At 42.7% G+C, this 25,521-nt stretch overlaps 1 protein-coding gene across 1 annotated transcript in view; it reads right to left on the reverse strand.

Annotated features, from left to right (window-relative positions):
• Positions 1 to 300: 300 nt before the first annotated feature.
• Positions 301 to 25,521, reverse strand: part of LOC149281984 (rab proteins geranylgeranyltransferase component A 1-like) — a 43,393-nt gene continuing 18,172 nt past the window's right edge. The window contains exons 7-15 of the mRNA XM_089498742.1: positions 25,294 to 25,414; positions 24,921 to 25,143; positions 17,112 to 17,189; positions 12,407 to 12,511; positions 11,307 to 11,370; positions 10,568 to 10,664; positions 5,279 to 5,380; positions 1,237 to 1,403; positions 301 to 510 (exon numbers count right to left, since the gene is read on the reverse strand). Of these exons, the coding sequence (XP_089354868.1) occupies positions 301 to 510; positions 1,237 to 1,403; positions 5,279 to 5,380; positions 10,568 to 10,664; positions 11,307 to 11,370; positions 12,407 to 12,511; positions 17,112 to 17,189; positions 24,921 to 25,143; positions 25,294 to 25,414 (1,167 nt within the window). The remainder of the gene's footprint in view (positions 511 to 1,236; positions 1,404 to 5,278; positions 5,381 to 10,567; positions 10,665 to 11,306; positions 11,371 to 12,406; positions 12,512 to 17,111; positions 17,190 to 24,920; positions 25,144 to 25,293; positions 25,415 to 25,521) is intronic.

Here is a 25,521-nt window from a genome sequence, read left to right on the forward strand (position 1 = left end):
TGGATTATCCGGTTATATTTGAAATCTCAAAAAGAAGACTTTACCAGCGTAATGCATAAATAACATAGATTTTAATGATTTAAGCAATATGTAAACTTGAGAATACAACAGGCATATCCCCGAAACAAACGAGGGCACTTTAAAGACACCTGCAGGCAATGTCGCACGATACATTCATTAGCCAGAGTTTTTCCTGATTAACTGCATTCAATGTTGGGAAGAACCAGCAGCCCTTGGAATCGGTACAGGCGGTGGGAACGTGATCTGTACATCGGTCACCAGCATAAAATCCCAAAATAACTATTCCGTCTCCGGCTCTTCTGCGTCTCCCACAATCTCTGCTCCCTTTTCACTCTCAAGGGAGGTTTCTTCTTTGGACTCAATTTGGACAGCGCTGGATTCTCCGGAGTCTTGCGGGAGGCAATCGCTTTCGTATATAATGTCTTCTGGGTTTGGAGCGGGTGGGCAAAACTCCTCAGTGGGATACAGCCCGTGGAAAATGTTCTCTGCCTATAGAAGAAACATGTGCGTATTCAGTATTTAGAATAAAAAAAGAAAAAAGAAAAATTAAACAATCTGACCCAGACTCCCTCGTAACTTTATAAAGTGCATAAGTTGGGCTATGGCCAATAGCACCCAGCTGTGTATGAAATTCAGTGATACCACGACGTGGCAGGATCAGAGCCAACGGTATAAAAACCTTTTCGCTGTAAAGACATGATGGATAATCATGCTGTTTTCACAGTTTAGAAGGGTTAAAAACATCCCCAAAAGAGCTAAATCTGTATATGCATTTTAAAGACATATTTGCGATTTTAACTGTTTTTCAAGAACTTTTTTAAAATTTTAACTTTCCATAACTGGATTGCAATTAAGAAAAGACTAAAAAATACAGAATGACGTACAAAAAAACCAAGGCGGGTCATAGTTTAAGGCGCCATCTTATCATCAAAGTAATGGTGGAATATAATATAAATGTAATGTAACGACTGGACCATACCATTGGCTACTAGGGTGATAGAACTATTTATTTTTTAAGTTTCCACCAGAATCACATTTTACACATAAAGCCTGCTGGTTGTTTTTTTTTAATGAGTCCATTAAAGGACATTTTTAAAAGCCAACAATAATTTCCATTTGAAGTTTGCCTTCTAAATGTAGGTGGGCTTCACAAAGCGCAGCGAGGTCCTCTTGATCCCAACGAAGAGAACGACGAAGAAATCTAGACCTCCTCACCTGACGGATGGCATGGTCATTGCCAAAGCTCGGATCTGGGCCACTGCAAACGTACACGTTTGCGGGAAGCCCGGCGTAGGACTGGCGCTCCACGGCCGAAGAATCTCTCATGTTGAAGTAGAGAGCCCAGAGAACCCTCGGCTTCTCGACTGTCTCCCCTTCGCAATCTAGAGAGGGGGGGGAAAAAGAGAGAGCTCAGTAACTGCGTAACGGGGGGAGCCGTAGAAAATATTAGAAAGCCACAAAAGCGATGCACAGGGATCGGTCCAAAATTCCACAAAAATGTTAGTAGCCATTTTTTTTTTGCGTGAACACGGCACCTCCGCGAGTTATATCCCATGCAATGAATGGTAGCTCGGGCAACCCTTCATACAGCCTCCGACAAACACAGTAAAATTAATGAAGAGAACAATACATTAATACCCAGCGCGTTAAAGCTCGGCTCGACTAGTTTCATTACCGCTCTATTTCATGATCAAAGCAGCCTCGGCGCGCAGGCGTTCCTACGTTACCCGTCCGGCACCGCAGTAAACCGGCTCCTTGTATAGTTAATCTGCCTTGAAAATATTGGGAAGTATAAAAAAAAAAAAAAAAGTAATGCGCTTAATGAGCTTGAATATTCTGTACGGTTTGCTATCGTGTTAGTCGCTTTAATTCCTATTAAAAATCTGGAGTAAGTACAGGCGATTAAATACCGGCACACCGGCAAAGGGAGTTCTAAGGAATACGCCGCTTTTTTATTTTTTTTTATTTCTTTTTCAGAATAAAATGCAGATTTAAATCACGAACAGCCTAAAAAAAAACTAGAATGCGCTCGTAAAATTTAGAGACTGTTTGGCTAGTTGGGGTTCACGTCCACTGATCTGGGCTCGGCTCGTTAAATCTTGGATTTTACCCGTAGTTGCTTTGCCTTTACTGGGATGAACTCATTTACTACTCATAGGACCCGACGGCAAACAAGACCCCACCGGTCGTTGGTCTCGTCTTAGATTCAGGAGCCATAGCCCTGTCCCATGCGTTAAAATTCCAGCTGCTAAGCCTGGCTATCTGGGGTCTGATTTCTAAAGCCATGGCCAAATACCGGTATATTACCATTATGGATGATCACTAAGGTTTGCATATAAATGGACTGGCTTCTCTGGCACATTGTCCTAGTAGAGAAATGTGGAATGAGCCAACGAACCAACGGCCTTCAGCAAGTTCTCCAGAATTCTGTTCCGGAATGTAGCCTAGAAGCCAGGCTGTAAAAACGTAATCTTGGTATGGTGAGCGCTTCTCGTTTGAGCTAGGTAGAAAAAGTTAATTTTTAATGGATAGACAAGGTCCTTTTGCCTTATTGCCCCCTAGGATGACCATGAGACCCCAACCTGGCTAGCATGCTAGGAGCACGTCAGAGCCTGAACCCGGCTGCAATGGTGGTGGATGGACACAAACGTCTGCAGATACCGGGCACAGTAGCCACCTGCCGGAAAATCGAAGAACATTTAATTTTGGGTTAAAACAGGCTCATTCTGCACTTTTAATAAACCCCCAGGAAATAATAACCTGGTTGAAGCACTTATGCAGTAAAACCCTGTGTACATCAACTCAGCGCTGGGACGTGGAAGGCTGTTGTTCCCTTGGATTATTTTTTTTTAATTTTATTTTAGAACGTCTCACATTTGTCTACCGGCAAGAAACGAGCAATATGATCACATAAATATACATTTTTCTTATTTTAACCAATGTATAGAGGAAACTGCAGAGGGATACAACGCGTTTGTATTATTGCCATGATATAAGGGACATGAACAAGGTGTCAAGCTGAAATGTCAAGGAAGTCATTAAGACAAATGTCAGAGGATGGTAATAAACATGATAGGAGAGACACCGGGGACTAATGGATTCCACTAAACAGATGAGAGGCTTTTCGGCACAAAGTACTTCCTTTAACAGGCTTTAAAGATACAGCATCTTACAGAGAAACGGACTGCAACATGAATACGCTAATCTATACGGTATAGTGAACGTATAGAAGGCTCGGCTTCATCAACCCGTGCCTCCAAACGATATAGTTAAGTAACTGAATAAAGCATGAAGAAGGTGAATTACATTTACACGAAGAACCCTCTGATACCCTCACACTCCGCAAAGCATTCGGAGCTCTCAGTATACAGGGAAGTCACGGCGTCAGGAAGAATTTCTGTAGGACGGGACACAATGTATCACGCAGTTCGTGTATACCGACTACCACAAAACCATTAAAGAACAGTCTAATGGCCATTTAAAGGGTTGGCTGGCCATTTTTTTTAACCCGGGGGTCACATAAAGCCAAGTAGCTCCCGACCCCTTGTGTATGTACGTACACACTCTCTCTCACAGCCCGACTTGGGGTTACATCGCATTGGGTTCCGTGACCCCAGTAATGTCCCGTCTCCCGTAGTGGGCTGACCTAAGTCAGACTAGTCCTGTTTGGATAATCTGGACTGGTCTGGTAGCCGTTGCTCCCCTTCCCCAAGGCGATCCCATCACTGCCACCAATGAAGAATGCACATTAAAGTTAAAATAAATAAAAAGCACCTGCCTGGGGAGGGACAGGGGGGGCAAATGTGTAGCGAGGATACTGCGTTTGGATGCAAAGGTAGGATAACACCTAGTTACCTTGTGCATCACACACACACATAAATACACACACACACACACACACACACACACACATACACACTGATTGAAATTGTTAAAATAAATATAAAAAATGGAAACACGTTATTACAATATTTTTGAAAAGATTATCAAGATATGGTTTGGTAAGATATTTTTTGGGGCAGCAAGTAAGGAAAAAAAGAGCATTAGAAATGTAAAACTAAAGTTCTAGAAGAAGAAAAAAAAATATATTTTAATTCACGTTTAGAGAAAGATGTCATAATATAGAATTGAAAAAATCTGCTAATTATTAAGAACGGCTCTTTTCAAAATGCTAATTAAATCCAACAGCCTGTGAACAACCGGCCTCCAGACAAAATGCGAAACGCCATTCCAAAGAAACCTTAAAAAGTTCATAAGGCCGGTGAAGTGACTTCTCCGTCACCTAGCAGGAAAATGGATGAAGTCCACACCGGCAGGTGACTTTGCCTCCATGACCTGCCATGGACCAGCGCTCGCTTTATCTGATGATTCATTTTCGATAACTCCGACAGTATTTGTTCTGACATTTTAATTAAAATACGACCACTACCTCATCCTGATGATAAAAGGACTTATGTGTCGGGGAAAACTAGCAGTTCAGTGTCTCGGTGCTTCCGAGGACGCGTCTGCTTATTCTGGAAAAGGAATCCGAGCTGTCTTTAGAACAATACGTCATGCTTTAGCTAGCGCTTGTGAAAGCCCGTGGGGTCTAATAGGAAATGTCTTAACATACTTTGGAACATCGAACCGCACTGGGTGCTCCCGGTAACTCAACCGGACGTCGGAGCTCGTATCAACACAAACATTAAGTGGACACAACGAGGAAAGAATAACACGAGAGTCCCATGCAGAGGAAACATCTTCATGATACTGGAGGTGCAAGACTAAGCTCAAAGCATTATGGAAGCTGTTAGTCACTAAAACCAGACGGCGCGTCAATATATTTATTGCATAATGCTGATCTATATATTATTATATTAATATTTAATCTCCCTTCTAAGTCTAGTTTCTCTACTGCTGCCCATATGCAGTCCAATCAGACCATAACCCGACAACCAAAGCAGAACATAAGTGTTCCACCTCGGAGCTTGGGAGTGAGACTCGAGGACCACTTGGAAACACATGGTTGCAAAGCTATCTTGAGTTTCCATGACATGGATGACTTAGGAGCTTGGGTGAGAAGGGCAGAAAATCAGACATTCCCCAGTTGCAAGAAAAAGTCCCGTCGTATGGCTTCCAAGGAACCTGAGAAGAAAACTGGACCCCATCGGTTGTGCTCTTCACCATAGGTTACGTAACCCAACGTGTCCACAAATTGACAATGATTAGAAGTTTAAGATTATTTCCAACAGGATGCCATCGTGTCCACGCGGTTTACCTTTGTCGGGGTCGGCATCCAGCGTAAATAACTTCTGCACCACCGGCTCCAGATCTTCTCTGGCAGTCGTCTTGCTGGAGGAACACGTCAGATGGGCCAGATCTGAAAGAACATTTTATCAAGTTCGAACATCTTAATGGGAACCAAAGAAAATCGCCATTAAATAAAGCTCATAAATGAGTGATTTCCATAACATGATTTATTCTACTCAGAAGTCACATAATGAGACAGCTGCCACAGCACTCTTTACTCTCTTCCCTTTCAAGCACCTTCTACCCCATTTCCCTCTAGATTGTAAGCTTGCGAGCAGGGCTCTCTCCACCAAATGTATCGGTTTGTCTTAGTCTGTCAATTCTTGTCTTGTCATATCCCTTGAATTTATGTATTGTATTAAGCGCTGCGTAAACTGTTGGCGCTATATAAATAAAGGATAATAATAATAATAAAATAGCGAGACGTTTGTGACTTTAGTCCCTATATTAATATATATTTATACATTTTTTAAGACCAAAGAAACAGCTCATATAATTACAGATACTATAAGAGACAACAAGAAGAAAAAATGTATCGCTCTACGTCTTCAAAAGGAACTTTCTGCATGGCCGTAGTTTGTTATTGGTAATCAAAGAAGTATTAGATCTCAAAAGGCCGGCACGCAACTCCTCAAACTTTTTAATGAACTGGATCTTCCTTTCTTATAAAAGATCAAAGACTTAACAAAAGGTACAATCTCCTTTTCAAGTTTAATAATAATTAGTCTCGACCGGTTTGGTGCGGTAATCCGAGCCGGGCTTGGAGACAGAGGGGTTTGTGTATTCTGCCACCGGACAATTACCCCGCTCGCTCACACGTACTTCAGGGTAACCCTCGGAGTGGGAAGCCCCACGGGGGAGAATACTCCCCACCTGCTTAGATCAATTATATCCCATTATTTCTAAATTACAAGACACTAGTGGGTTGTTAACCCATCTCTGACCAAAACCCCCCTTAAGAGGATAGGGTCTTGAAGACGCCATCTACATGCCTCTAGCGTGTTAAGCAAATAACCACCAGCAGATCGTATCTCTGGAGGTTTAATTAAATAAAAATCTACCCCAAAAAATAATGTAAGATACTTTTTTCAACGTCGACAACACATCAGCGTTTTTGCATTTATCCTGATTAAATCATTATTTTTTTGGAAGCGTTCGGTAGCATTCGGAGGTTTGTAATGCTGAATATAGTTACAAAAGTCTTACGTCCGGCAGAGTCTGGGACGTCTAAAAACTATGGGGGGACGGAATTTAACCTGCATAAAAAAAAATCATTTCACCCATTCCATCCTGTGCAAGACCCACATAAATGGCAAATAACACACGCAAAGGTTTGGCACTCTAGATTTGGGTTGCTTGCGTGTCGCATGCTGGACTTGTGTATTCGGATTCGTCTGAATAACACATTTTCTCAATTGTGTGCATTTGCACAAATGTCCAAAAATGAGGGGTGTATGCTGAATAAGACAAACGAAAACTAAAGAGAAAGCTCAGAATTTTTGTTGTAAATTAGTCGTATTTATATAGTGAAGAGAAAGGGAGAGGGAGGGGGAGAGAGGGAGGGGGAGAGAGGGAGGGGGAGAGAGGGGGTGGGAGGGAGGGGATGAGAGGGGGTGGGAGGGAGGGGATGAGAGGGGGTGGGAGGGAGGGGATGAGAGGGGGTGGGAGGGAGGGGATGAGAGGGGGTGGGAGGGAGGGGATGAGAGGGGGTGGGAGGGGGGAGAGAGAGAGAGGGGGAGAGAGAGGAAAAAGGGGGTGAGGGGGGAGGAGAGAGAGGGAAAAGGGGGTGAGGGGGGGGAAAGAATTACATTCTCAGAGAAAAAAGAGAAGAGAAAAATGTGTCCAATTCGTCCACGTCTACTGCAGACTCTTAGGCAAACCGGCTTACAGGTATACGAAATTCAATATAGTTTATATATTAATGGGTTCTAATCTTTTTTTCAGGATTCTTTACATTAAATAAAAACCAATTTAAAAAAAAAAAAAAAACTCGCTCCAGCAATATTGCAGAAATATTTCATAACTTTATAAGGCGAAATTATGATAGTTGTAACTTTATTAAAAGAGAACTTTTTTTGCGCACGTGAAATGATATTATATAGATATAGATTCCGATAAAAGTTCCAGAGAGCTGCATTACTGTAGGTGACAGCAAAGCGATCTCACTAATTTCATACGTACGTATCCGAAGCCTCGCAAACATTTTAATATATTCATAAATTCTCCAACGGATGAAAAACACATCATTAAAAAGAAACATTAAAGGAGGGCTAATTGAATTAAAATAGATTTTTATAGATTTTTGCTCCAGCCAGTTATAAAATCATCAAAGCTCTCATCATTTATTTTCAATATAAGGCTCTCTATTATCATTTCGGGGTATGACGGAGTCATAAGAACTCATCAGCGTATAGTCTGATTATGTTTGATTTACTTAGGTATAGCTGCATTAGTTACGGCACTTGCCAACATTTGTCTTCAGGTAATTCTCCCGGGGAGGAAGAGCGATGAGGCCCATCCACGATTCCATCATTAAGAGTCTCAATTTTTAGGGCAAGTGAAGGAGTTTGGTTCCACTCAGCTGCCATACCGATTATGCGTCTGTCATTCCCGCGGCATGATCAAAAGCAAGATGTATTTGTGTATTTATCTTAAGCAATTGTTTGAAGGGGAAATCATTCACTCAGATCTCATTTGCAGCTAATGAAGTAAAGAAAACAAGGTGCGATTTATGGAACGGGGACGGCTGCTCGAATTGGGCTGAATCGAATTTTTTTTTTTCCTTGGTTGAATACTTTTGCAAAAACAAAGTGCAGACGGGTGGAGTGATTGACAGCGAGTGTCTTGAGTACGGAGCAAAAAGACTGCGGGGGGGGGGGGGATTGTGCCGCTAACCAGCTTGGGGTCCAGAGTGGTAAACTGAACATAGTACGGCCATAGCGCAGTAAGACTTTGACTACAATGAAAGGCTCACTTATTATATGCTGGGAGGTTGTTAACATAAAGTGCTATTAAACCCTTAAGACCAATGAAAAAACCGTCACAAAAAAACGTACAGTTGAAGACCCATGACGTGCCTGGTACGTCATGGGGTTAAGTTGTCGTTCCACCTACTCTGCAGACAGGAGTTTGTTTTATCATGTATTCCTCCTTAACTTTGCCAGGAACACTTACTTGTCACGTGACCCAAAAACATACACAGAAAGGCTGACGCCTTTATGTGGTTAAACCTCAAAAACACATAGAACAGTATTTATCAAGGGCGATATTGAAATGCTAAATTTGGAGCAATTGCTACAAAAACAGGTGAAATGCATCTGCTGTTTGTCCTGCGGAAGTGGTCGGTGGAAAAGTAGGGAGACAGTGTGAATGAGGGTGTGAGAGAGTGTGAATGAGGGTGTGAGAGCGTGAATGAGGGTGTGAGAGCGTGAATGAGGGTGTGAGAGAGCGTGAGAGTAAGTGTGAGTGAGAAAAAACGAAAAACGAAATGCAAACAAAAATTCCAAACTCTCTGCTTTGTTTTTGTTAGTTTCATAGAGACCCTCCTTTTTTCAGCCATGAATGCGAATTGCCAAAATTGGAATTTTGTTAAAATTAAAATGTACGAATCTGAATGCACAAGTCTAGTAATTACCTTATTTATGTTAAATCCATATTATAAACGCATTTGTTGGAAAATCCAGCTTCTAGCGACGGGAAACAAAGTGCCATCCAAGTCAAATCAACAATAAATTTTAGGAAGGGGGGAAGCTACCAAAATTAGACTAAACCGCGTTTCTTAAGTCTAATTCTGACGTATGTTCGCCATGCAAATTCTTGGCTGGCTTTAAACTGCCTTCCCCCCTTTTATTTAAAACAGAAGAGATCAGGAAAGAACTCAGCTGATGCCAGATATTCGTTTTAAAAGGGAATATAGAAGAGTATCTGTACGGTATCTGTATGCCACAGAACTCTGCGGGAATGACGATTACATCTGACATTGAGCTTTAAACTCTAAGCACAAAGACTATAAAGGGATCGACTGACTCCAAGTCTGCAATTCTTTGAGAAATAGAACAATTTTTTTGTTTGGCTTAGTTTTTTATTTGTAACGAAGTAAAAGCGTAAAGGTTCCGAGGAAGTGCAATAAAACTAAGGCAAAGTAGGGAGCAGGGAGCAATAATTACGCGTCCCGGTATCAAGCGCACAGATCCGGCTTTGGAAAAACGACAGGTCTGGATGAAATTAGATTTTTCTTTGTTCACTGTGATCATTGCTTTAGAGTAGTTGCTCTTAAAACAAGTCCCCGAATAGATCTGCGCAGTCTGGAGGAACGTGCCGTAGTAAGATAAGACATGCGGCCGGCTGAAGGCTCTGCGGGGTGCGATGCTATGAAAGATTCTGGAATCCCACAACCTTAATGAATCTGTACAAAGCATCTCAATGGAAAATCTAGAACGATGATCGTACTTACAGAGCAGGAAAGAACGTGATCCGGAACCACCCAACGAGGGTGAGAACTCGCCAACAGCTCAGCTTTTAAATGGGAACTCAACTGAAGAGCTTGTCAAACCCAAGATACCGGCGAGTGAAGTCCACAAGTCATCGGCTTAATGGAGAATTCACCTTTATAAGCGGTTTTCATGAGGGTTTCCACTCCTTGACTTCATTATACATCATGAAGAGCCAACCTCTGTGAGTATCGGCTACAGGATGGAGCTTGGTTGACCCTGTATAATGTATAGTTCAATCAGTGAGATGTCTTAAGTCTCATTAGATGTTAAATTATGCATTATACAAGGTCAACTGGGCCGTTCTTGTAGGCATTATCCAAACAGCATTTAATATAAAGGAAGCATCACAAAAAGCATTTTGCTTACTTGGACTTGGAAGAGTATTGGTTAAAATTACATTATATATATATATAGATATAAAGAGACACTTTTGTAAATTTGTGCAGATTCTTTGGTTACAAATATATCCAATATCATCAAATCATCGCCCAGGTACAGCGTCACCGCGCAGAAAATACGCGTATCAATTAGAATTACGCCTTAATGAGTATTGTGTCGTCTCTTCCGAAGGTCAATATGATAAATGGCTCAAACCTGACTTTATTGCCACAAATGGTCTTCATTAGTTTTGATAAAGGGAACGATAACGGTGAAATCAGAGACAAATGGCACTTTCTGGACACATAGACCGGACCTTGACATCCCCTGTCTTAACACACAGAGATCTGCTGCATGTTATTAGCATGTTTACATGTGCTGCTTACATGTGTCCTTCATGCATGTCATTGTTGAAGAGCACAGTTCGGTCACGGAGATGGGGTGCTGTCCTTCAGCTTCCGGTGGAACGGTCAAAACGGAGATCTGCCGTACAAAAACATATATATATACATACATACATAAAAAATCTAATTTACATATTTAGTTATTTTTTCTATGAATTCTACAGAACCGGTTGGCCTTTTAATTCCGAGAGGTGTCATGTGATGTTAAATATTTAGCAAGTTTAACAAAAGCGGGGTGCATATACATATATATATACACATTATTTAAAATATACATTTTAAATAATTTCCTGTGAAATTCAGCGAATACATTGCCATATAAAACACATCAATTACGTTTATAAAGTGGTTTACTAATCCGCTGAAACACGGCTGCTTTTCCTGTTCGAGGGGTACGCGGTATGGCTCTACTTATTACACTGAATTATTTACTAATATTTACAGCTATTTCACCTGCCGATTACATTTCAGTTCTTTTTTTTTCGAAAGATACCATCTGGTATCTTCTTTAAAAAAATAAAAAAACAGAGTGATTTAAGCAAAAAGCGTCCCCCTCCTGCATTCTATTCTATACTCAGGACGGATTGCGCTCGTAAGGCGAATGTCGGCTGAGCGTTTGTGTCTGTTTGCTGAGTGGCGAGTGTCCGGCGTCACCTTGGGGTTTAAACAGAAGGTCATACTATGTAGAAAGTGAGCAGTGAGGGGCAGCGAAGTGTTTTACCTGCTGATCTGATTCCGCTCTCAGTATTGACCGGTCGGTGATAAGAACCGCGCGTGACATCTGCCTAAAAGAGAAAGAAAAAAATGCAATTCAAATTATCAGCATAGACTGAGGGGTCTAAATACGCCCGATATGGAGGAGAGAAGAGAGAGGATGGGATAGAAACAAGAAAACATTTAGAACAAGAAGCCGTAATCTAAAACTAGAGGGTCAGAGGCTTAGATGTAAGGAAGATTTACTTTACTGAGAGAGTGGTGGATAAGTGGAACAGTCTTCCAGCAGAAGTGGTAGAGGGTAATACAGTGAGGGAATTTAAACATGCATGGGATAGACTTATGACTCCTGAAGACGAGACCCACGACTGATTAAGGTCCGAGTCTTTACAGGCGGTATAACAGGCAGACTAGTAGGGGGCCGAATGGGTCTGATCTGCCATTAAAAATCTACGTGAGAGAGGAAAAAATGTTTAACGTGAGCCGTAAAGACCACGTCAGCTCGTATTTGGGGGAAGTTGCTGTTCTTGGTGCTTCCTGAACAGTTGTTTAGCGAGAAGATTCTCTACGACAAAACAGGAAGCGGTTGGCGCGAAGGGAAATGTCTTCCCCCAGACCCTGCAGACGGTCACAGCTCTGAGTTTTTGCTTCACTAGTTTTTATTAGAGATTATTTATTCCAAGGATTCCGCAAACTGTGCTTTGTATTAACAATCCCGGACAAATTAAGTCCACGGCGCTTGTTTGGCTGCAAAATAACCACATCCAGCAAATCCAAAAATACCATAATATATTGTTAATTAATAAAAATTAAGAATAAATATGAAGAATATAGGAAGTAGGGCAAATTATGGTAGAAATCTATAAATATTTACTTTTTTAATAGAACTTAATGTATCTGAGGACATACAGATATGATATTGTGGTCTGGCTCAACACAGACAGGGTTATGTATGGCACGGAAAAAACAGTGGTGGAGTTTATTCATTTTGTTTTATATTTTATTATATATTTAATTTGAAATCTACAAAGGAAACGGCTGTGGGTTTTCCAGCTGATGAAATATTCAGAGCTCGCACGACGTATTATTTATTTTATTTTTACTTACTTGTAGGAAACATTTGCACAAACGTCATAAGAAAGGTAACTGTCTTCCAAAACCACATAGTCGCAGCTGATTTGCTTGCCTCTGCTGTCAATCACAGCTTTACATCTGGAGAAACAAACCGAGCAAACACTTAGGAAGAAACAGATTTTTAATGGAATCTCTTCGTAGGCGTACAGAGGCCCTTTATCACTCCCATCACTCCTGTGTTCCAATGGCCCTTTATCACTCCCATCACTCCTGTGTTCCAATGGCCCTTTATCACTCCCATCACTCCTGTGTTCCAATGGCCCTTTATCACTCCCATCACTCCTGTGTTCCAGTGGCCCTTTATCACTCCCATCACTCCTGTGTCCCAATGGCTCTTTATCACTCCCATCACTCCTGTGTTCCAATGGCCCTTTATCACTCCCATCACTCCTGTGTTCCAATGGCCCTTTATCACTCCCATCACTCCTGTGTTCCAATGGCCCTTTATCACTCCCATCACTCCTGTGTTCCAATGGCCCTTTATCACTCCCATCACTCCTGTGTCCCAATGGCCCTTTATCACTCCCATCACTCCTGTGTCCCGATGGCCCTTTATCACTCCCATCACTCCTGTGTTCCGATGGCCCTTTATCACTCCCATCACTCCTGTGTTCCAATGGCCCTTTATCACTCCCACCACTCCTGTGTTCCAATGGCCCTTTATCACTCCCATCACTCCTGTGTTCCAATGGCCCTTTATCACTCCCATCACTCCTGTGTCCCAATGGCCCTTTATCACTCCCATCACTCCTGTGTTCCAATGGCCCTTTATCACTCCCATCACTCCTGTGTTCCAATGGCCCTTTATCACTCCCATCACTCCTGTGTCCCAATGGCCCTTTATCACTCCCATCACTCCTGTGTTCCAATGGCCCTTTATCACTCCCATAACTCCTGTGTTCCAATGGCCCTTTATCACTCCCATCACTCCTGTGTTCCAATGGCACGTTGTCTTCGCTGATCCAAGTTTAAGTTTAAAAGGCTGATTGATGGTTAGAAACCCTTTTGCGATTATGTTACAGCCAGAAACGTCCCTGGTTTCTATTAAAACAGTTATATGACCCCAAACTATCGAACGGTAGTGTAGATATATATATATATACACATATACATACATACGCACACTTATACAAATCCATACAGATTAACAATATAGGGTGTTGCGGTGAAATGCTCCATGATTACTGTCATGAAAACATATTAACCCGGTAATTTAAAAACTTTCAATTTTAAGGTGATATATATATTTTTTTCCCAATATGTCAAATCTGCTATTCACATAAAACAAGAAAACTGGAAATCAAGAATCTCTCTAATATGGGTATTATTTCCTAGACGTTGAGAACTTGTGTTGGGGACACACGAGAAACCTAAGAGAGGGACATCGCAGCGGAACGCCGTCATCACAACGTGCCCAACAATGTCTTCTGAGCTTCTAGAACAGAAGACACCACGGGGCAAACAGAACGCTAGAGTTTAGGTTTTCAAATATACTAAAAAATACTATTTACCTAAAAAAAAGCAAATGGCACCTTTAAGTTACCCGTAAGAGCTGACTTTAAGCAGGTCTTTGTCATCCCGATCCATGTTAGGACGATGAATCACACGCAGCCCCCCGCTGACCTTCTTTCAACGCGTCTTAGATGAAAGGATGAAGAGCGGGAAGCATCTCGTCGCCGCGCCGTGAGTTATAAACGTACTTTATAGGCCTCATTATCCAAACTAATAGACTAAGGGCAGCAGCCTTGAAATGGACTCGCTCGCACTGACAAAGCCGCCGCGCAATATTTCAGCACAAAATATGTAAATTTACCCCTTTTTTTATTTTTTTATTAAGGAAATATAAATTTATTGTATTTTGTAGTTGGAGAGATGCATCTTTTTAGAGGGTGGCTACGGGAAGAGTTCTCTCGGCAAGTGACAACGGGGGGGATATTGGAACGGCACGCTTCGTGATTTAGGAGCCGGACTTAAAACTGCTTAAGATTGTTGGCAAAGTTTTCATTACCGTTTAACGCGCAGGCAATTACAGACGAGCCGAGGTTTTTATACGTCGCGTGGCCTTAAATGACAAAGTATATGTCACCTTTTGGGATCGAGACTATATTTGTATCTCTTTTTAACCCTGTCTCGACCAGGGATGTTTTGTACCCAGGGCGGAGGCGAGACCTTAAGAGTTTTGAAGTCACTTATTTAGATGATCGACGCCTTTGTTGAATCTTAATTTCCTTCTTTAGTGCATCTTTTTTTAAATCGGATTTACATCAAATGCATTATTTGGTAAGAATATAATACAAAAGGTGGGGCAAACTTAAAATATATCGTATATATATATATATATATATATATATGATATGTAAAGAATTACTGCAAAATAAAAATACCCCAAATATATTATTTTGATTTGTTCTCATTCAGCAACATTTCAGGTTTCGGTGAAACAAACAACAGAAGCCACAAAATCTACCCCCTCGACCCAAAACTGGGTCATAGATAGAAGCTACAGAATAATGAGTCAAGGAGGCCAAGTCGAGAAGCCCTTGGGTTGTCCTTAAGCCAACTAAGAGCAATGCATTGTGAGCCCGTACATGTACGGGCTTTGTCATGAAGGGGTTAATATCCACAGATAGGAATGTGTTTCGGCTCCGCGGGAAATAAAAATCAGGGTTGCTACAAACTGTACAAAATAGCGGCGGCATTGTGTAGGTGATAGCATTTCGCCCCCGCTTGTATAGGGGACGCCGCTGCGAAACACAAACATTAACCTTCTGCGATGGCGACAGAACGTGACTTCATCATTCATCGTAATGACGGATCCGCCAGATCCACGGCTGTAATCCTGACTTAAATAAAATGCACATCCTCGCTCCTTCAATCGCTTTGTGGTGGGCAACAGGAAAATATTTCATTATATTATATATATATATATATATACACATTTCTCCTGCAGGTTGTAGGTTTTAACCCTTTCGTGGCCAGAACAAATGTCTCTCCAGCATGTTAATCCCAGTTAAATATTTCCCATTAAATTATTATTAAATTCGGTTTCATCACAAGTGTTTGCTGCTTTCACCTGCTTTAAGTGAGCTCTTCCACCAAATTTTCAGAATTCAACATTTTTATGTATTAGCGACATATTTTTTTTAATCCCTACTGAATGCCCGAACTCTTCCCCTTTGCCTCATTCATATTTTTTTTTTTCTCAAGGAATCCTTAATTGTCATGTGACACAAAAGCAGGCACTGATAGGATGTTGCCGTAGACGTTCTGCATTTGCCTCTGATTAACCGTTCGAAGGAAGGTATAAAAACGAAAGATCTAAGGTTTATTACCTTAAAACGCAATGAGCCGTTTAACATATTTCTATCCGGTCAATTGCATTAAGAGAGACACGTTTAGTTAAGAAAGGAGCATAAATTACAACCCTCCAGATTGTACGATCATCCCGGCAGGGCCAAATTGTTACGTTATTCACTACCTGTTGAGCTATTGTACAGCGCTGCTGAATATGTCGGCGCTATACAAATCAATAAACAGTAATAATAAAGCAGATACTTATGGGGAAGCTCCACAGTTTTAACACATGGAATTATTAAGTACTGAAATTAAATATGTACAATAATTTAAGGATATGTTAGCTATATATTGTCCAATTGTTTATTGAAGACTAATAATAGCAAAAAAAATAAAATAAAATAAATAAAAATGTAATTAAAAATAAAATAAATCACAGAGATGTCCCGGGACCTATAGCTGCAGCCTTGACCGGTTAGGACGTGTTACGTGAATGCCACCCATGATGCAGAAGGGTTACAAAGTAATAAAACTTCAATCCGTGTTTAATAACCAAATCTGAAAAAAAGTCACTTACCCGGAATTCCAACAATGTTCCCAGCAGGAGCCCCCCCATCAAAATCCAACTCACCTATACAGCATCTCCTTAAATTATACCCCTGAAAAGTAGCCAAACTAGTTCTTTTTTTTCTTTCTATTGCCATGGATACTGGACCAAAAATTGGAGGAGAACAAAATATCCATTCAGCAAACATAAAAAGAGCCAGGAAACCGGAATGTTTAAAATGAGTCCGACATGAAAGAGCGCTGGGACTCTGACCTTAATCAAAGAACGCGGGACGGGGGGGCTGGGGTTCTGCCGTCAATTCTTAACCCCTCTGGCGGCGGAGGGGTTAATTCGACCTTCAGCGCAGGCGGGTTTATGGCAACAATTTACGTAAAACTCATTAAAGTCTTTTCCCTTGGAGTGACGGGCATTATCAGCAGAGATTAATCGCGAGGGTTTTTAGGTGAGCTCCATTTTTAAAAACGCAATAACAAAGGGCTTTGTGTCGTCTGATGAAAATCAATTAGAGCGGGTACGGGCCGCGAAGGCAAACTAACATCACTCACCGGGAGCCCCCCGGCAGCCGACACGATTTGTCTTCCGAGCCTCGGCGATCAGGAGCTGTAGTCCCATCGCGGGGAAACTCATTTCTTCTCTGTGGTGTGGCCCCGCTCTCCTCATTTTCGAGGACCAATACACAAATTACTTTTAATCAAGGTTGATCTCTCATTAATACCGACGGGGTCTTTGAAGGTTATTTTTTTTTGGGGGGGGGGGGGGTTACGGACCCTCGCGATCCGCGTGTAAATAAAAGCGGGTTACTTAGTTTGGCCTTACCGGTTCGACTCTTCATCAACGACCAGGTACCGCAGGGAATGTTGAAGGCAATAGATTCCTCCGAACACGGCACACATTCTGCAACAAAAAAAGGGGAAAAAAGCCCATTTATAATCATATGTCATTGTACAGCGCCAAGGACTATGAGGGCGCTATTGAAATCCATAAACGATAACGGGATTCTGGATTTGCAGAGATGGCTGTGCTGACCGCAAATTATTCCTCTTGGTTAGTAATAAGAATAACTTAGTAACTTAGACCATCAAGTTCAATTCTTCTACCTATCCTTATAGCCCAGGGGCGTCCAACTTGCGGCCCTCCAGCTGCTGCAGGACTACATCTCCCATAATGCTCTTTCAGCTGTGGATGGCAGAGGAGTATGGGAGATGTAGTCCTGCAGCAGCTGGGGGGGGGGCACAGGTTGGACATCCTTGTTATAGCCCATACGGCTCGTGAATCTGATGAGACCAACGACTGATTAAGAGTTTTTACAGCAGGACAAAAACAGGCGGCCCAGATGGGCCAAATGGGACCGACCTGCCGGCAAAAACTACTTGTTTCTAAACTTTTTTTTTAAGGGAGAAATGATTGGACATAAAATACACGTACTTTATTTATTTTGAATGTATCTTCAACAAGAACAGCTGTAACGCTCAAACACTCTCGATTCCTGTGTCTGTGTATCGGGTTTCTAGATGTCTGCTCTTGGAAATAAACTTGTAAAAGTCCCGACGCTTGACTGCTTGTTACACCGAAAGGCTGCCGGGCCGGCGAGGAGATATCATCGCAGAAGTGTTGACAGCGCCGAGGTGTAACGTATCCCCCAAACATACAGCGATTGTGATCGATATGAGGCCAGGGAAAGACCCTGGGTACGTTAACGGGGGGCTTCTACGGATGCCTTAACTTCAGGTGACCTTTTCAAGAAGAAAGGGGGGCGACTTAAAGTATCCGCGCCGGGGCGGACTTGTACAGGACTCACCGTCCTCGGACACAATAGACCATTGAGTGAGTTTCGTCCGTAGCCAGACTACCAGGTAAGACTTTGATGCCATTAACCCCCGAACGACAGACGCTTAAGCCGATATTCCTCGCTCTAATTAACTCTCGGCTGTCACCGGCGACGAGCGGAGCTTCGCTGAAAGAAGGGACCGCCGTGCACTCCGCTTCAACTTTGCCCCGGCGACTTCACATCATATTACGGCTAAATTAACAGTTGTGAAAATGTTTGGCCTGCCAGGGCCATCTTCGGCAGCCTTTAAATGCCATTTCGGTTCCTATCAAAGCCGGAATCAGCGGCTGTAATTTTTAATGCAGCTGCAAAACAATGGGCCCCATTAATATCTGAACTCCTGACAGCGATACTCGCCATGATTTATGAGTTTGCGTATAATTTGATTATTCTATTAATTTCGCTGATTACTGTTTCATCTAATAGAGTGAAGGTCACTCCCAAAAATAAATCTTCATTATGTTCCACGGAAAGTAGATGCCTGCAACGAGTTGTTTTCTTTAATTAAACGCTAATGTAATGGGAAAGAAATGGGCTCCGGGCTTCCCGCGTCTGTTGAGAAGTCGGCGGTGGAGGCTCCGCGTTCAGGCTGTGGTCAGTGCGCTCAGCTGCCAATCACACATGCCAGCCGCAGACATTGCCAGCCGAGCCCAGAGAACACAGCAGCCTGCGCGTTATGCACCACGAAGACGTATATTATAGCCAGCTGTGTTTTATCTGCACTGGTGAAGAAGAAAAAAGTATTTACAACTACGATGTTAAGGATGTTGTCATTAAAAAAAAAAGCGCAATAAAGCGTGTAGAGACTTAAGGAAGTTTAACTTTACCAAGAGGGTGGTAGATAAGTGGAACAGCCTCCCAGCAGAAGTGGTTAATACAGTCAGGGAATAAAACCATGCATGGGATAGGCATAAAGCCACTGACTATAAGACAGTTGCTCCGGTTACACCCAGACTGGCAGCTAAAGGGTTAATAGCTGCTACACGTAATACTGCTACGCCAGGGGTGTCCTACCTGCGGCCCTCCAGCTGCTGCAGAACTACATCTCCCATAATGCTCTCATTCTGCTAAGGGGCTGGCTGAGGAGTATGGGAGATGTGGTCCTGCAGCAGTTGGAGGGCCGCAGTTTGGACACCCCTGTGCTACGCCATAGGTTGCCACAAATGCTCTCAATGTATTCTCTCCTATGCACCCTAACGGGGTAAATATTCTATTTTCATATAATAATGCACGTTTCCTTATTATAGGTTCATTATATAGCGGGTCTTGTACACAGAAGCTTACAATCAAAAAGATTTGCAGCTTTGCAGTCCTGCGGTGCAAACAATAAGGGTCTGTAAAATGCTCAGGTTAGACGCTGAGCGCCCAATTCTTTGCCGGAAGGGATTCTTTAATCATGCTAAATTTTAGCCGTATGTATAATTTTGCCGGGAACAATTGTCATGTGATGCAAAAGCAAGCACTGATAGGACATTGCCATAGACACAGTTCCTGTGTTATGCGATTAAGCCTTCGGCGTAAAGGTTTATTAACTCAACACCCCAGCGAGGGCAATAAATAATTTGGATCAGTTTACTTTCTCGATCCGTTTCCTAAACGCACACAGAATGAGAATCCGCGATTCCAGCTTTCTTTCTATACAAAGATAGAGATTTTCGTGAACTCCGTTTCCTCGGAATGAATTCTGAACGCTCGGCACGAGGAGCCTCGGGGGGAAGATGAGAGAAGCCAGGCGCCCGAAGGCGTGAGAGAGCCGGAGGAGCCTCAGGCGGGTTCAGGGACTTTCATTTACTTCGGATCAGTCAAAGCGGACTTCAACAAGCCGACGGACTCTACTTAACCCTTTAAATGTCATTATATTCTAGAACTCGGGGGTTAAACGGAGTTGTTCCAGGAGTGCTGGAAAAAGAAGCAATTTAAGGCTGTGAGCACTAAATAAACCCAAATAACGGTATTTATGGATTAAAATACACTCCGATATGCATTTCACTTAATTGTGTGTGGGGGGGGGTATGGTGTATTCTTATCATCTAGTTATGCTATCCTTTCACTAGTGCTGAAATCAAGATACAGGGGGGCTGCCCTATCACTAGTGTTTAAATAAAGACACAGGGGCTGCCCTTTCACTAGTGTTTAAATAAAGACACAGGGGCTGCCCTTTCACTAGTGTTTAAATAAAGATACAGGGTCTGCCCTTTCACTAGTGTTTAAATAAAGATACAGGGCCTGCCCTTTCATTAGTGTTTAAATAAAGATACAGGGCCTGCCCTTTCACTAGTGTTTAAATAAAGATACAGGGCCTGCCCTTTCACTAGTGTTTAAATAAAGATACAGGGCCTGCCCTTTCACTAGTGTTTAAATAAAGATAAAGGGCCTGCCCTTTCACTAGTGTTTAAATAAAGATACAGGGCCTGCCCTTTCATTAGTGTTTAAATAAAGATACAGGGCCTGCCCTTTCACTAGTGTTTAAATAAAGATACAGGGCCTGCCCTTTCACTAGTGTTTAAATAAAGATAAAGGGCCTGCCCTTTCACTAGTGTTTAAATAAAGATACAGGGGCTGCCCTTTCACTAGTGTTTAAATAAAGATACAGGGCCTGCCCTTTCACTAGTGTTTAAATAAAGATACAGGGCCTGCCCTTTCACTAGCGTTCAAATAAAGATACAGGGGGCTGCCCTTTCACTAGTGTTCAAATAAAGATACATGGGGCTGCCCTTTCACTAGTGTTTAAATAAAGACACAGGGGCTGCCCTTTCACTAGCGTTTAAATAAAGATACAGGGCCTGCCCTTTCACTAGCGTTTAAATAAAGATACAGGGCCTGCCCTTTCACTAGCGTTTAAATAAAGATACAGGGGGCTGCCCTTTCACTAGTGTTTAAATAAAGATACAGGGAGCTGCCCTTTCACTAGTGTTTAAATAAAGATACAGGGGCTGCCCTTTCACTAGTGTTTAAATGAAGACACAGGGGCTGCCCTTTCACTAGTGTTTAAATAAAGACACAGGGGCTGCCCTTTCACTAGTGTTTAAATAAAGATACAGGGCCTGCCCTTTCACTAGTGTTTAAATAAAGATACAGGGGGCTGCCCTTTCACTAGTGTTTAAATAAAGATACAGGGGGCTGCCCTTTCACTAGTGTTTAAATAAAGATACAGGGGGCTGCCCTTTCACTAGTGTTTAAATAAAGACACAGGGGCTGCCCTTTCACTAGTGTTTAAATAAAGACAGGGGCTGCCCTTTCACTAGTGTTTAAATAAAGATACAGGGCCTGCCCTTTCACTAGTGTTTAAATAAAGATACAGGGGGCTGCCCTTTCACTAGTGTTTAAATAAAGACCCAGGGGCTGCCTTTTCACTAGTGTTTAAATAAAGACACAGGGGCTGCCCTTTCACTAGTGTTTAAATAAATATACAGGGCCTGCCCTTTCACTAGTGTTTAAATAAAGATACAGGGGGCTGCCCTTTCACTAGTGTTTAAATAAAGACCCAGGGGCTGCCCTTTCACTAGTGTTTAAATAAAGACACAGTCTTATAGTATTTTTTCACCATAGTTGTGTTTTATTTAGTGTTCCCACGCATACTGTTCTTCTATGCACAGTTGATTTGTAAGAATAATATGTTAAAATGAATTTAACAATTCTTACCTAGGAGCAGTGAACGGTCTTTCACTTTATATTTTCAGCGGCAGTGGTCTCAGGCATTTAAAAAAAAAATGTTTTACCTTTTTTCACTTTTTATTTACTTAGCGATACTTTGTTTGACTGCAGATCTATTTCTGCTCTTTATAGATGTTGGGGATCTCTCTCTCTTATGATTATTTACGTGCGAACATTTAATTATTAATCAAGATATTTATTATTTCTTTTCCCCTTTGATATAACATTAAGCAGAGCGTGTTTCCGCGCACGTTACACGCGCACCTGCAGCACCGGGAAATAGGCTTTTGATTTATTTGTTTTAATATGGGAAGGTTTCTTTCAAAATGAAACGTCTCATCGTGCAGGAGCCCTCGAAACCCAACCTACAAGGGCACAGGAGCGCTCCTTAGCTTTATTAAGGATAATGTTCACTGATCTGTGAATAACCTGAGAAAGAAAAAAACCCCCGAAGATTATTGAGTTACTTTCACAATCCATCCATCCATCCATCAGCGGAGAGCGGGCTTCACAATGATAGATTATCCCACCTTCTTCATGTTTATCCCGAGTCAGCCGCGCTCCTCTGGGGAGAAAACAAACAAACAGCCCGACTAACACGGACCGCTTCTCCGCCGCTACGGATCTTCAACACCCCATACGGGCAACGCCGGAAACCGGACGGATCCTTTTTTTTTTTAATAAATCGGTAACGGAAACAGTATTAGTTACACAGAGTTCCGCAGTGTTCCGGGATGGTATAAAACCCTCTGATTGGTGTCTGACCCAACGGGTTATAGAGACTTCGCAGCAATTAATTGCCGCCAATCCTTCAGCCTTCCACATGCTACTAGGGAGTACAGGGACCACTGATCAGACCCGTTCGGCCCCCCATCTAGTCGGCCCATTTTCATAATTGAAAGACTCCAACCTGAATAAGTCTTTGGTCTCGTCTTAGATTTAGGAGCCGTATGTCTATCCCATGCATGTTTACCACTTCCGCTGGGAGGCTGCTCCGCTTAATTTTACTTTACCACCTCAGTAAAGTAAAATGTCTTTACATTACATATAAACCCCCAACCCACTAGTTTTGAGACATTTTAGGGTAAGATAAATTAAAAAATGTACATTCCATAGTTATTTTTTAAATAAACAACTATTATTAAAAAGTTTGGGGTCACTCAGCTGTTTTTATGGAAAACTAAGAAATTTCTCTCTGTAACATAATCGCAAAAGGAGATTTCTAACGATCAATCAGCCTTTTAAACTTAAACTTGGATCAGCGAACACAACGTGGCACTGGAACACAGGAGTGATGGGAGTGATAAAGGGCCGTTGGAACACAGGAGCGATGGGAGCGATAAAGGGCCATTGGAACACAGGAGTGATGGGAGTGATAAAGGGCCATTGGAACACAGGAGTGATGGGAGCGATAAAGGGCCATTGGAACACAGGAGTGATGGGAGTGATAAAGGGCCATTGGAACACAGGAGTGATGGGAGCGATAAATGGCCATTGGAACACAGGAGTGATGGGAGCGATAAAGAGCCATTGGAACACAGGAGCGATGGGAGTGATAAAAGGACATTGGAACACAGGAGTGATGGGAGTGATAAATGGCCATTGGAACACAGGAGTGATGGGAGTGATAAATGGCCATTGGAACACAGGAGTGATGGGAGCGATAAAGGGCCATTGGAACACAGGAGTGATGGGAGTGATAAATGGCCATTGGAACACAGGAGCGATGGGAGTGGCAAAGGAGTGATGGGAGTGATAAAGGGCCTCTGTACGCCTATCAAGATCTTCCATTAAAAAAACGCAGTTTCCAGCTACAATAGTCATTCCCAACATTAACCCCGTCTGCGCTGGATTTAAGATTTATGGACAATATTTGCTTTTCCTTCAAAAACAAGTGACCCCAAACTTTTACACCATAGCGCGTACTGATTGGTGAAACAATGTCGGGAGATTTTTGCAAAGCCGAAGCATTATTCTGTTTATGCAGGGCTACGTTTATAATGCGGGGGGATGTGACTTCCAAATGTCTTTGAATCATTCACATAAATATGCATGCGTGCCGTTTATAACAGTAGCCTTGATGAGAACACCGAGAGTAACTGTCTGCTGGAATCGCTTAAGAGGTTTACATTAAAACGGACCGCGGGATGACGGTGAGAAATCACAGGGCAAACGGCACCTTATTCTGATAACCCGGTGATAAAAGCTGTACGGCGTGATGTATTGGCCCCGCAGTCACCACCCTGGTATACATACTAAACAATAGTCCGCGAATATTGTTCATTATCGGCGAGGCGATAAACCCATCGACGTGTCACATTCGGGAGCTCAAAATATAATCTTCAGGCTAAATCGAAAATCAGATATTTGTGTTGTTTAAAGCGACAGCGCAAAATTCCAATTTGTTAGCAGATGTCACCAAACGAACCCAGAAACAGAATAGTGGTCTAGCTAGACGCTCATTACATTATATTATACATTTTCAAGACCGGAGTCCAAAGTGTCCGGGTCCGTCTCGCTACTTTTTCAGGACCGGTACAAAACCAACCATTCCGATGGCCGGGTAAATGTTAGGGTGCCGGGCAGATATATTACATCTGTGAAACCACGATCTTTTGACTTTAGTTCCTTACAGATATGATGCAAAGAACGGGTTTGCCTGAGGTGATGACCTTCAAACTGCGCCCTAGACCATCTCACAGGACTCAACGACAGGGAAATACAGAGCTGACAGTGTGCTCAGCATTAGTCAAGGATGCTCGGTGTGAAGAATGGGTGCACAAAGCCCCTTCATGGCCCAGGACTACTTTATTCTCAGATATTAACCCAAGAAGTAACAGGCTGGTGGAGCAATTGGCTTTGTTGACCTGTGGGTCCCACCTTGTGCCAATTGGAGCGTCCAGCACCAAAGAGTCCCGGCTGGCAGCAGAAACCTCACAAGCTGGCAAACGTTTCCCTGTGCTGACCGACTTCAATGGGAACTTTACACGGGTAAAACAAAATGGCGCTGACCCAGCGGTGAACGTCTCGCCCACTTTCTTCCAAGTTACAACCAACGGCTCTCAAGACGCAACCAACAACCCCGGAAGACTCTACCATGGGCCATAAACCAACCGGACGCACGAGCCATAATCCATACCCACCTGCAGAAGCACTGGGGGAGCTCTCCTAAGCCGTACATGGGGAAGAGGAAAGGAGTGTTGCCGTAGCAGCCGAGGCATCGCAGGAAATGCTGCGTGGCTTTTAATCCATCGACAGTCTTGGTGGTCGTTGACGCCATCGCTATGGAACACAGGACGAAGTGCTGCAAGCTTGGCGTGAGCCGTTTCAACTTCAAGAACTCGGCGAACGCGCTTTCCGCGTGATCTGCAAGAGTCACCACACAGCAGGTGAGTCCGTGTGCTTGAGAATAAGGAGAACGTGTTTGGGATGGGAGCGAAGTCTGGCGGGGGGGGCGGTACGGGGGGTCATTTCATCAATGACCTATAAATCTCTCCTAGTTAAGCGATATCATACCTTGGTATTCTTCTGGATGTTGCTCAAAGTCCGCACAGAACGTGAGAAACTTCATGAGCGTTCTCTTCTCCACCATGGAAAGCTGCTTGCTGGTGAACACATCCGCTCGTGAGCACGGTACCTGGGAATAACATACCCTGTGTTTAGAATCCGGGGGGCTTGTGATATATCAAAGGGATAAAACAAGGGGATAAAACTGGTAATTATACTGCATTTACAACAACAAAA

The sequence above is a fragment of the Sceloporus occidentalis genome, unplaced genomic scaffold (genome assembly GCF_023333645.1).
Source record: "Sceloporus occidentalis isolate IW3139 unplaced genomic scaffold, rSceOcc1.0.p SCAF_125, whole genome shotgun sequence".
Taxonomy (NCBI): domain Eukaryota; kingdom Metazoa; phylum Chordata; class Lepidosauria; order Squamata; family Phrynosomatidae; genus Sceloporus; species Sceloporus occidentalis.